The sequence below is a fragment of the Rhyacophila brunnea genome, unplaced genomic scaffold, assembly GCF_057557595.1.
Source record: "Rhyacophila brunnea isolate RB1 unplaced genomic scaffold, BYU_Rbru_1.0 scaffold_6, whole genome shotgun sequence".
Classification (NCBI taxonomy): Eukaryota; Metazoa; Arthropoda; class Insecta; order Trichoptera; family Rhyacophilidae; genus Rhyacophila; species Rhyacophila brunnea.
In genome coordinates this window covers 14,182,745-14,195,949 of record NW_028233276.1, presented here as the reverse complement: position 1 = coordinate 14,195,949, position 13,205 = coordinate 14,182,745, and the positions used below count along the sequence as shown (strand labels likewise).

At 32.7% G+C, this 13,205-nt stretch overlaps 1 protein-coding gene across 2 annotated transcripts in view; it reads left to right on the top strand.

Annotated features, from left to right (window-relative positions):
* The window catches only part of ifc (delta4-sphingolipid-FADS-like protein ifc), a 29,627-nt gene that overhangs the window by 5,149 nt on the left and 11,273 nt on the right, over positions 1–13,205 (top strand). For both annotated transcript variants that reach the window (XM_085956388.1, XM_085956387.1), the window contains exons 2-3: positions 2,041–2,217; positions 12,605–12,744. In XM_085956388.1, the coding sequence (XP_085812514.1) occupies positions 2,041–2,217; positions 12,605–12,744 (317 nt within the window). The remainder of the gene's footprint in view (positions 1–2,040; positions 2,218–12,604; positions 12,745–13,205) is intronic.

Here is a 13,205-nt window from a genome sequence, read left to right as displayed (position 1 = left end):
ATTATTTTTAGGAATTCGAATCAAATTCAACACCGCGAACAAAACGCGTCTTTAATGATATTATCTGTCGATAACTAAACTAGAATCTTAATTTACTTCGAATATGTGACTAATACCTACCGATTCAACCACATAAAAAATGTTGTGAAATGGTCATCAAGTATTGGAATACAAAAAGTTTCTGTATCTGCCTCAGTGATGCCAACCGTACTATAATTATAGTACAATACTATAATTTTACGCCAAATATACCAAAATACTATAATTTTAAAGGATTCAATACGAATATTTATTTATAATATTTCTTTGTCCTATAATCAGCATAGAAAAAGATGGCAACACTGATCTGCCTGTAATTATATTGTAAACTTTTTGGTTTAAACACATTGGAAATATGATACTTAGGAATGAAATCTTACTACTACTCATGAATAGCTGTCTTGTTCTGTGAGCATCCAATTAAATTTTTATTGGGTGATCATTTCCTTTTAAATGCCATGTATACGTAATAGTGTGAGCAATACACTGTATTGAATAGGTGGGTATATTATGTTGTCAGCTTTGGAATAGAGGATACAGCTAGAAACACATCATCATCACGTCACGTGAGCTCTCACGCTAATATTCAATAATAGAAACTAACAAAAACATTGTGTCAATAAAATTACCTTTCGTTTGTAGCTCCTTTCCAAACCAGTAAAAACAAAGATACATGAGATCACGCATCATGTTCGTGGTGACTTCAGTATAGTTCTGTTACCGAGAAAAATGATATTGCACACTTCTGTTTGTGGTCCGAACTGACCATTAAGCTCATGTGACGTGATAGCAGTAGCGAAGAGTGAAAGTAGGCTGTTAAGATACGTCATAAATAATGCATATTAAACTTTGTTTTCATACTATTCGTTTTATTGAACTATGACTATAATTTGCAGATGGTGTTAGTTACTTTTTAAAAATCAAGTAAAGTTTGCCTAACCAAACCATAGTTTTGGTATACTTTGGGTGATGCGACAAAATTGTGCACACTTTTTCATTCATTCTTATTAGTTTTAGTTGGATTGAGAATACATGTCACTCATAATGTTGGTTCATTTTATTTAAACTTATTAAGCCCTGCCTAAACCAAACTATAATAGATAAAAAAATTATTCTATCTATAAAATATCTTATAGATTGAAGAGTATTTTTTGACTATTATGCTTGGTTTCGCAGGATTTAATTTAATTTTAAAAACTAACCAACACCATCTGTAAATAAAATTGTAGTCTTATTTCAATGAAAACAAATACGTATGACTGACAAAGTATAGTGTGCACTATTTATGGTGGATCTTAACAGCCTACCTCCACCCTTCGCCACTGCGTGATGGTAACGTATTTGTAGCTTAAAATTCTTACCTCTAGTTCTATCTATGAGTCTTCGGTTTGAATCACATTGTCAAATTTATATAGGTATATATTATTTTTTCCAGATCCAGACCATAAACCTGACTCAGAGAGTGAAATATTTCTGTTGGCATATCTATAATATTTTCTTTATCTTTCCTTAGTACAGTAGAACGGACAAAATGTCCGGTCAAATGTGAAAAAGTTGTATTTAAAAAAACAGCAGACTTCAAAAGTGCATACAAACATGATATTTTTTTTGAAGCAGGATTACTTAAAGCAAGCGCATCGACATCGAACATTAACGTCACTCCACAACGAATGTGTCTGGATATATCGAATAATCTGGATTTTTTTTATGTTTTTATATAATGGACTTTTGGCTTTAACAGACACCCCCTCACCCGCATTAGTCTGTTTTATCAAGTTTCTACTGTAATAATGGATCATTTTGAGAGTATACCTCATTTACAGAATATTAAGAACAGTAAGAACTGTCGCATATTTATTTCTGTAGTCGATACACTCAACTTGGTCATCGGTGTACTTGTACTCCTCTGATACTCTGATCCTCAATTCTGCATAACTTTTTATTATACGTAATACATTATTAAAGTAATGACAATTAATACTTTTTATCTTTCTTCCACAGCAAAATACCCGCAGATCAAGAAACTTTTTGGTTACGACACTCACTTCAAATGGGTGGTCACGGGAATGGTGCTCATCCAATTTGTGATGATGTTTGTGATGAGGGAGCGGAGCTGGCCGTTGACCATGGTCGTTGCCTATTTTTTTGGAGGTGTCATTAACCATTCACTTATGTTAGGTAAGTTTTGCCTTCTAAATTTAATTATTTGATTCTAACGTCGTATTTACCTGTGTCTTTACTAATCTGACTTGGTTGTGATTGCTGCAAAACAACACAAAATGTGTAACTTTACACCAATGCACACAGTGGTCACAATATTGTTGGAAAGCACTTAACAAGATAGTTGCTTATGGCTATTATAGTTCAAATAGTTACTGATGGCGTTCTGTCAAAAGACGCTGAATTTGTGCATGTTGCTACCGGCCTATCAAATCGTACAGACTACGTAAATGCTGATGGTCAGTGATTATAATATGAATGAACCGTACTAAGGGTCGATGGTTTGAGCAGGAAACAAGAGAGTTTAGATGGGGAGCCGAGCGAGAGAAGGTGATGAACAAACGTTATCGATACACAAATGACAATAGCAACCATAGACAATAAGCTCATTGGGCCGGTGTGCGGTTCCGCTTTATCATTTTTTTCATCCGAAAATTGAGAAACACCCTTTCGACATTTATTATTGAAACATTGTCCATCGATATATTTCAAATTGATAGATGCACCTAATATTACTTATTTTACTTAGCGCAAATTCAAAATCACTATCATAATTCAGAAAAACCTCTATGACACCAATTCGGCCACTGCTTTAACAATTTAGCCACCTTTATCGTCCTATCTAATTATGATTAAATTAACTTAGTATTCATGCAATTGAAGCTTCACATTACTTTGATTCTTATGCAGCGACAGGAATCTCTCCAAATTTTAGTCCTAACGTACTTGCACTTGCTAATAATCTCATAAAGTATTAATTTATTTCTATGTCTTTTATGAAGGTTTATTATTGTATTATGTGTCATCTTGGCTCTATTAAACTTTGCATCGATCTACGCGGTTGGAAATGCAATTTTGTTGGTTTAGTCTAGTCTGCTTGTGCAGGCCGTTCAAGTGCGTATATTCATTTGTAATTATTCTATAGTCCGACAACAAGAAATCGACAATAACAGGAAGTTGCTGTGGTCCCATATAGAAGACTTCTCACTGACGTACCTGTCATGGCGACGACGCGGGCATGGCAGGCGTGTTTAAATAATGTATCGGCTCTCTTTTTAAATGCGACTCCTTTTCTTCTTCGCAATAAACCAAACTTTTACTAATAATAATTCTAACATCACTCCTGACCGTTTTAGACATATTTTTATTATAAAAAGCTTTAATTTACGTAAATTGATAGATCCGTACACCACAGAGCGTAAAATGAAATGATCAATTTGGGGGCGTTGCTCATTTGGAAATAGAAGTGCGATTAGTTTCACTGGAAAGGATTGTTACTTCACAGTTTTAATACGTGGACAAGAAGTTCTTGTTCGACAATAGTTAATAATAATAATAAATAATAATAATCAGACTCATGATATTGCATAATCATAATATTATAATGTGATAGAAATATTAAATATGATTAATACTGTCTTCACCTCATTTAAGTAAATATATATTAACCTACCTTAAATTAATATACCTACTAGTGTTTTAAATAAAATTATTGTATCTAATACATTTTTAGGAGAGATAATATCAAATTACATTGTACATAAAGGATTTATTAAGTATTTAACATTGTGATAAGATTACATATTATGTACTCAGAGGATTTATCTTTATTGGCAATAAAGCATAAACAGCTGACTGTCGAGACAGTGATAACATGAGACAATGTAAAAGGTCAAGTGTAAATTTCCTTTATTAGCTACAGTTGTATTCTTCTCCTTATTGCCATATTTTTCCCACCAGTAATGTGAATAAGCTTTATGGAGAGGAAAATAATTTACAACATATCTAGTGAGCATTAACTCTAAAGGCGCACGTGTCATGTTGTATCTTTCATTTGAAATAACAACACAAATTTGACATATACATAATGAAGACTGCCTAACTTTTTATTTTTATTTTACTCAAAAGTGTTTTCAAAATTATGTATGCTCAATAAAAAGAATGTTACATTCTTAAATCTTGTGAATTATTCATTGAATAAAAAAAATAGTTAAGTAATTAAATCATTAGCAAGTTTAAGTAAGGTACAACATAAAATAATCTTGGAGTGATCCGTGACGTCGGTTAGTAATTAAAGTAATACCTACTTTGATTTAAAAATTCCAAAGCCGATCGCCAATAGTAACTCAATTTGGAAAGCACTTTGGAGAGAATTATAAGAGCCATTAGTTAAAAGTTGTCGCAATTAGATATGATACCTATAGCATAGTCGTCTATGTGCATGGGCATGAAACCTGAGTGACGCAGATTCGATTCCTGCTGGGTGTCATATCTTTTTGAAAAAAGATTTTTTCTATTGGTAATATTTTTTTAATTGGTAATCATTTTCTCAGAAGTGTTTTCAAAATTATGTATGTTCAATAAAATCAATGTTACATTCTTAAATCTTGTGAATTATTCGTTGAATAATAAAAATAAATAATTCGATATTCTTTGGTTTACTTATAATTGTCAATACTAGCAACTGAGCGTATATTATGAACCAATCAAATTAAGCATCAACACGATTGAGTTGGTAGCTGAATCGTTCCATGTAATTGTTATTTAAAGTTGACGATTGCTCACGACAAGATCGTTGAATCTGGTTGGGTCTGCGAGTCTGCTGGTGTAACTAGGCCTTTAGACTATGCTTTATTGACTCTGTATGTGTCAGTGCATTGAGTGTGTAACATATGTTTTGTAGATGTCAACTAAATTCCATGAATGAAGGGTGAGTTGAGCTATATGTACAAGCAGGCTAACAAGTTCTAAGAAGTTATGTTCTGAGTATGTATTTCCTCTTGATAATTAATTAATAGTATTATCAAATGGGTGTCTAGATAATATGTTTTATCATTATTTGTAGGTCATATAAGGATTAGATTGATTTCCCATTCTTATCTTAGTCTATGCTACGAGTGCCTTAGTTAACGATGTTATCATACCATATTTCCATCATATCTCAATAAAATGGAAATTAATCGATTTATATCAATTTAATACTCAAAATTCTTCTGTATATCCTGTTAGAATGAAATGGTAAATATTCTTATATAAATATGTAAGTGTAGGGAAAACCTTCTATAAAGATGGAGCCTAAATATGTATATGAAATTGAAGCATTTTTTTTTTTCATATGGCTACAAACATTAATTTGAACGTTTACATAGGTATGGAATTACAATCATTGCCGTTATAATGTATATATCTGCTGTTGATGAGTAAATAATTAGGTATAATTACTTATAGGTAGGCAGAAAATATTTAACAGTAAAAAGACATCTAATGAGAAACAGTGTATGCTACTTATTTTGACCATGTCCGATCCTAATAAGATCATATGGGCCTCCACAGAGTGGAGGTTTGTATTAACAGATTTTGTTTTTACGAGAAATGGATGTCAGCCACTTGCTCAACCTATTAGGTCCATACTCAAACACAAATTTAAATACAATGTGTGTATTTGCCAGACCTAGGCCGACACTTAAGCTGTTACACTGTTAATACTGCTTATACCGTCTTAAAAACCATAACCTTGTTAAGAATACTTATTATAGATGATGTTGGTTAGTTTTTTTTTGAATTCATTAAGCTCTGCCTATACCAAACCATAATTAATAAAAAAATATTCTTCCATCAAACAAATATTTTTTGAATTCTAATTTTTTGTCTATTATCTACTATGGCTTGGATTAGGCAGGGTATAATTGAATTTTAAAAACTAACAAAACACTAATCTACACATTGTAGTCTAATACATACACACATAATAATATAAAAAATACGTTATACGGCCGATAAACTGGATTATTTGTTAGGTTAACCTAACCAAACCTAACCTAACCTAACCTAACCTAAACTATCCCAAACTAACAAATAATCCAGTTTATCGGCTATTTTCAAAATGCGTTTTCCGCTGTATCCGCTTTAACCCTTTATAGGTCATAAGCGAAAAACGGATAGTTTTGAGACCGGCAACATTAAGGTCTATATTTCTATAATTTTAAAAGTTATAATCACCCTTATGGGTTTTAATCATTCTCAGATAACGCACAGAGGTCTTGAATCTGACCAATCGCCCTGAAGTTTGCACATATTGAGTAGATTACGAAAAATGTGTCCCGGTCAGTTATCTGACCGGTGTCCATTTAGCGACATGATAGCTGCCAGTTTTTCAACAACAGTGTTTTTAAGTTCTTGTTCTTTAAAAATTGTGACTTGTTTACTGAAAACAAAGTATGTACATTTATACTATACATAAAAATATATAGTTTTTTGTATTTCACCTATAAATTGTATGTGTTATAGTAAAATAATATCAAATTATTGAGTGGCATGTCGAGAATCTAACCTCAAATTGTATATTTTGGACCCTTTTTGATTTACATAATATAGACACTAAAAATAATTTGTAAACCACAATACATGTAATTTCATATAACAATATAGTGAACTTTCACAATTACTAGTTATTTTTTGTGGATAATTAGTCGCTATCGAGTTATTTGATGATATGTGTCATTCTTTGAAAAAATGATTTCCATAAAAAACGCAGGTAAAAATAATTGTTTTTGTTTTCATTCAAACTGTAATAATTTTTTGAAATACATATCTCAGAATGAAATAAAATAGTTATGGAATGTTATATGTATAAATAGAAGCCTATATTGCAGATTTTTTTTTTTTTTATTGTCTGAGTATGGAAAATGGGAGAAGCGGAGGTTTTAGTGCGAAAGACCTTGAAGACGTGGGTGAAGACGCATTCCTGAGATTATTTGAAGGAATTACAGAATACCAAGCTGTGTTGAATAATGAAAAAAAAACCTATTACACATCTTCACTTTAGAAACAAGTTGGCTGATCAGCTGATAGGATCTTTTACTTCACGAAAAAGGGTTGGGCGACCTCCATTTCCTGACGATATCAATTCAAATCATTATCCTGAAAAATGTACACTTCGTAGATGTGGTTATTGCAGCACTACGCTGAAAGTGATACGAAGCTCAGTAACAAATTGCAAAGTATCCCTTTGCATACCGTGTTTTATGCCGTACCAATTATCTGAACAAGAGAAAAAGCCAACAAGACCTTAGAAATGTTTATTATTTTGAGAAACTTCTATAAAATTAATAAAGTAATTATTAATGTTACAGAAATAAATGAAATTATATTTTTTTTCTAAAAAACCTCAGTTTTTATTATTAAAAAAAAATCCGAGAACAAATTTTTTTTTTACCTAAATGGACACCGGTCAGAAAACTGACCGCTGGGAAATCGATAATTACGAAAAAACTATATATTTTTCAAAAAAAAAATATTTTTTCTGTTCATCAAAATGAATATAGAATACATAAAAAAAATAATTAAGCACATATCTTTGAAAAAAAAAGTTGTCCTATAAAGGGTTAACCGAACAGTACCCAAAGTTTTATGTGCACTATTTATGTCGGATCTTAACAGCCTAGTCTACCTCCACCCTTCACTACTGTTTCACGCAGTGATGTAGCAGTACTGCATCATGCAATTACGTGAGCTATTGCAACCATATCAAACAGATATCATTCGAGTGCTAACGTTGGTCGTTTATATCTTTTTCCATTGAATAATCATTGTTCCACTTCAGTTGAGTTGATTTTATTGATCATTCTACGACCGTTGCTATGATCAATTGACTTTTGCAACAGTTTATTGAAGTAATACATTTTTTCAAGAGGTAAATGACTCAGAGCTGTCAAGTCAAACAACTGTCATGCTATTTAATTTATTTAGAATGATGTTGATGGTCATGTTTCGTTTAAGTACCTCAGCTTATTTGTGAATCGAAATAATGATATTACAGATGCAATCCGTCAGCGAACAAATTCTATTTCTACTACCGGCCTCTCGCTGTCTCAGAAACTGTACTAAACTAAACTCTGTGAAATGAATGAGCTCTAAACGTTTTGGTGAGAAACATTCAAACAGTTGCATTACTGATGATATGTACGGTGATAGCACCAAATTATTAGTATACTATGCTAGTTGAAATTAGAGCTGGTAACCGAAACCCTTGGTTTCGAATCTTAAGAACCCCGACCCGAAACCATTGACAAATTTTGCAGTCCCATATTTTCTAACTACCCCACTAATATAATTGGCAATTGTATCGGCAGATTAGTGAAGTCTCCTTCCTTCTTCACTGAAAGGCAATGAATAAACTCATAAACTTTATAGATAGTGCGTAATTAATATATTTCGTAATGTGCATGCTGTTTATTTTCAAATATTAAACTATCCAAATCTTTGAAACATACTATATAATCCACATTCATTACAAACGGAGCAGATATACACAGTGACCGCTCTACCTTAAGGGCTCAAGGGGATGGTACCTGATTACAATTAAATGAAAATGACTAAAGAAAACAAACATTTGTTTCATCAGCGGTTTCTTCTAACTATACAACATATTTATTTTATTACAAACAAATCGATATACTGTAGAAATTAATTAAATATGTAAGTAAGTACCTACCTAAATGTATAAAAAGTAGTAAACAAGTTTTATTATATAATAATATTTTTTTGTATTTCGTTCACCCATCTCTAATACTTTTTTGACAATACCATCTCTATTAAATGACATTGTTAGGACAGGACGTCAATACAATCAAAGGCGAGCGGCGGTCATTTCGCCGGCCATCCCAATCTCATACACATCTACAGCGTAAATGTTTGAATGTATTGTGTATCATTATACACAATACACAAATACATATATGCGTGTATTCAGCTTGAAAGCCTTGTGTGAGTTGATGCCACAATGGATACTTTTGAAAAAAATCACCGCTAGTGATATAGTAGGGGTGAGGTATTAATAATGAGTGAATGTACTGTCACCCCTTTTCTGTATCGATGCCGATTCATCGTATCCTATAGGATTGCGTTTCTTATTGCCCCTCCCCCCCCCCGTACGATTGAATAATGCATTTATGTATACCTAATATTTTCATAAATAGTGCATATTGACTGCTTAATCTGCAAACCGGCAAATTCCGTTTGGGCAAATTGTTCAGGAAGGAGAAAAAATATAATAATTTAACTATCGAACGGAATTTAACAATTATAACAATATACTTATATATATATAAGGAAAAATTATATAAAGGGCGGAGTTGTTCCATTTATGATCTTGGAAATTTGGCACCTGCAGTTGGCTGTTTTGTTTGAAGAACGATAACGTATTTATTTATAAGTTTAGGAGTTTGAAATTTTGTGTGAGCATAGGAAATATGCTTTATAACAAAATGTCATCAAAATCTCATTTTTGATCAACAGTGCAGTTGGCTAGTTTGCAGATTAAGCAGACGATATTAAACTTTGTCAGTCATAAGTATTTGTTTTCATTGAACTAAAACTACAAATTGCAGATAGTGTTAGCTTAAAATTAATACATATGACTGACAAAGTTTAGTATGCACTGTTTATGGCAGATCTTAACAGCCTACCTCCACCATTCGCCACTGGTATAGGTATATACTAATATTAGGTACTAATTATTTCAGTTTGTTTGAAAACATTGTTTTAATGCAGAAATGTATCTCTTTGTCATAAGGCAATAATAAATTTATTGACGGTATGGCATACTGGTTCACAATATCTAGCCCGACCTATTACTTTTTTGCTGAGGGTTGTGTGTTAACCATTTGTTCAATCGCTATTCAGAGGACTTGCGAAATCATGAGATGGAAATCGATTTGTTAGTAATAGTTATTCAAATTATTAGTTGTGTAACTAGACAACGTGATTGAGTGATAAGATGACATGAAATCAGTAACACATGAGTATTTACGTTGAGTGTTTTGTTTGTATCCAGCTAATTACTACTTACTTATCCCTCGAGGAGTGTATTAGCTGTTATTTGCATTGTTTATCAGATACGGTGTTACCCTGTATTTTATTTTTATATAATATACTATATTTATCAAATTAGTAATAATATATAGCCACTCCAAATACATGTCATCGATAAATCATCGTTGACAGCCAATGATTGATTATCTGGAAATGAATGGTTGAGATCTAAAACGGTGTATTTCGGCCCTAGCTGAAAAAGAAATAAAGCACCAAGGGGTATTCTTCCATAGTAAAATGAATAAATTATTAGGATTAATGGAGTACAAGTGACATATAAGTAAAAAATGAGTTGTTAAGTAGTAGTTTTCACATCAACACATGTCCATTTATAAGTGAAAACAGATTCAAATATTTTGTGGTCGCTTTGTATGATAAGTTAATATATTTACATAATCTAATATGTAAATTCCTGAAGCCTGGGAGTTTTACCACTATTATTGGGTCTCACGGCCTGTTGTGGTGTTTAATAAAGAAACAAATAATAATAATTAAAAAAAACTAAGTTATAAATATTTTATTTCTTACTTTCCATGAAGATTTGTGTTTAAGTAAATACTTATAATATATTAAATATTTAATGAATATTTTCAAAGCAATTAGCAATATTAGGAATCATGAATATTTTTCCCTGGAATTCTAAGGCTAGGTTCAAACACAGCTGATTCCGCGCGAATTGGACTGTGCGGTTTTAACCACGCGGAGTCAATTTGTACTAGCTTTCGGATTCCGCCGGGATCCATTTTTTTGCGGTTGACTAGCGGATATAGAAGCTAGTACAAAATGACTCCGTGCGGGTCAAATCGCGCAGTCCAATCCGCCGTGTCTGAACCGACACTAATAATGGATCATTTGAGAACAAGACCTCATTAATAGGATGTTGGTTGATTTAGGGTTCCCAAACTTTTCCTGCGATGGAACACTTTACAAATCTTAAATAAACACCCACAGTTCTTAAATATTGTGTATTCATTGAATATAAATTGTTTATTATCCTAACTATTTGACTTTCAATTTCACATTTACGTAAACAATTGCTCATTGTATATAATAGCTTATCATGCATGCATCCAATTGTTATACTCAATAATAATGTCATGCTATTTCCATCAATTATATATTGTAGTACATAAAACAACCAATAGATGATTATTGATCGTATTTATTTAACATGTGTTTGTGTCTACACTATTTCAAATACAGTCTTTGATGGAAACATGCAATGCTGCATATTACAATCAGCTATTAAATTGATTTCTGTTTAGTATATTATTTTTTCTAAATGTAACTTCAAATTGTTGTTGGGTTCATGTGTTTGGGAACTTAGTGATAATGCAAGCACATACACAAGGGGGGGTTTTCAGGACTGAAAAAATACAAATTATTGCGGTGAATAGAATATGATACCTTTTTCTGAGAATTGCGACTCGGATGAGTGCGAGTTTTTGCTGTCGAATAGTTGTCTCTTTTTCAATTTGTGTGTGTCAGGGTATGGACCTAATACGTTGAGCAAGTGGCTGACATCCATTTCTCGTAAAAAACAAAATCTGTCAATACAAACCTCCTCTGTGGAGGCCCATATGATCCTATCAGGATCGGACATGGTCGAAAAAAAAAAAAAAATAGTTGTCTCAATGGGTTGACCCTTCTTGTAATTCTACGACACGCAAGGCTTGCGTCATGAATTGGCAAAACCATCTGAGGCATCCAATGTTTGCTTTAATATTGTGACAAAACGGACACTAGTGATCCTAATAATTATGACCATTAGACATTCTCATTAGACATGCTCATTCGATAACCACTTGTGGATGCGACAGATTGCAATAATTTGTAGATGAGCACCCTGGTCAAAAAGCGAAATGTCTGGGTATGAGGAATGTATCTGGAAAAGTGGGGGGGGTTGCCAGTTGAAGCCGAGTGAAACTATAAGTAGTAGGCAGGGTAAATGTGAAACCTCACCCCCTACCGCCGCCTTAATTATCATTAAAAAAATATGTATATTTTTCCAAAATGGAACCCCCCCAAATCATTTTTTTATGTCAATGATAATGTGATGATCCGTTGAACAATGGGAGATGCATTCATTAGTAGAAACCTTTTAGTTACCGGAATGAAATAGCCATCAAATATTCGTTTAGGCAGTTTTGTATGTAACATCCATAGAGAAAGATAAAATAAAATTGTGGAAATATTGTGTTTTTGGTGAGAAGCCGAGTTTTGTAAGTAGGCGTAGATTATAATATATGGCATATTGTATCCTATACAAAAAAACTACTGGGGCCAGTTCGCCTGGTAACCTGATGCATGAAATAAATGCAATGAATCGTGCGACTTTGAGTAGATGCTTTAATTTTATTGTACCCAACAATATCTTGCGGCACACTGACCTGGAAAGATCTGCTTTATGTCATACAGTTAGTTCAAGGCTCACCACCTCACTCATTCATAATGTTTGTTTGTATTTTTGCAGCTATACACGAAATATCACACGGGCTTGCGTTTGGCATCTCGCGGCCGATGCACAATCGACTGTTTGGATTCTTCGCCAACCTGCCAATAGGAATCCCAATCTCAATCAGCTTTAAGAAATACCACCTCGAACACCATAGGGTAAAAACTGTTTTCAATTAACCACATAAATTTCTTCGATTTCTCCCATACCATTGAAAGATGTCAACATAAATTTTTATGTTTTATTAACTTTCCAGCTAAAATTATTGCCTACAGTAATTTGTTAGAGATAACTTTACTAATCTATTAAGTTGACGAGTTTATCAATCCAGCGGTAGAACCAGTGTTGCCAACAAAACAATACCTATTTTGCCTATCGGGCAAAAACCAAAAATTGAAAAAAAAAAATGGGTTTACTAGTAAAAATCACACCACATTTTCCCATATACTCCTTTCAAAATTGATAAAAAAAATAATTAATTAATCTAACAACCTACGATAAGCAATAATTAGATTATACCAGAGAATGGAATCCCTGTTAATCGTCATTCCGATGCTACATGCCTAAGCATACATTAAATTATAATATCTGATACCATTTTATCACTATAACGCCAAGA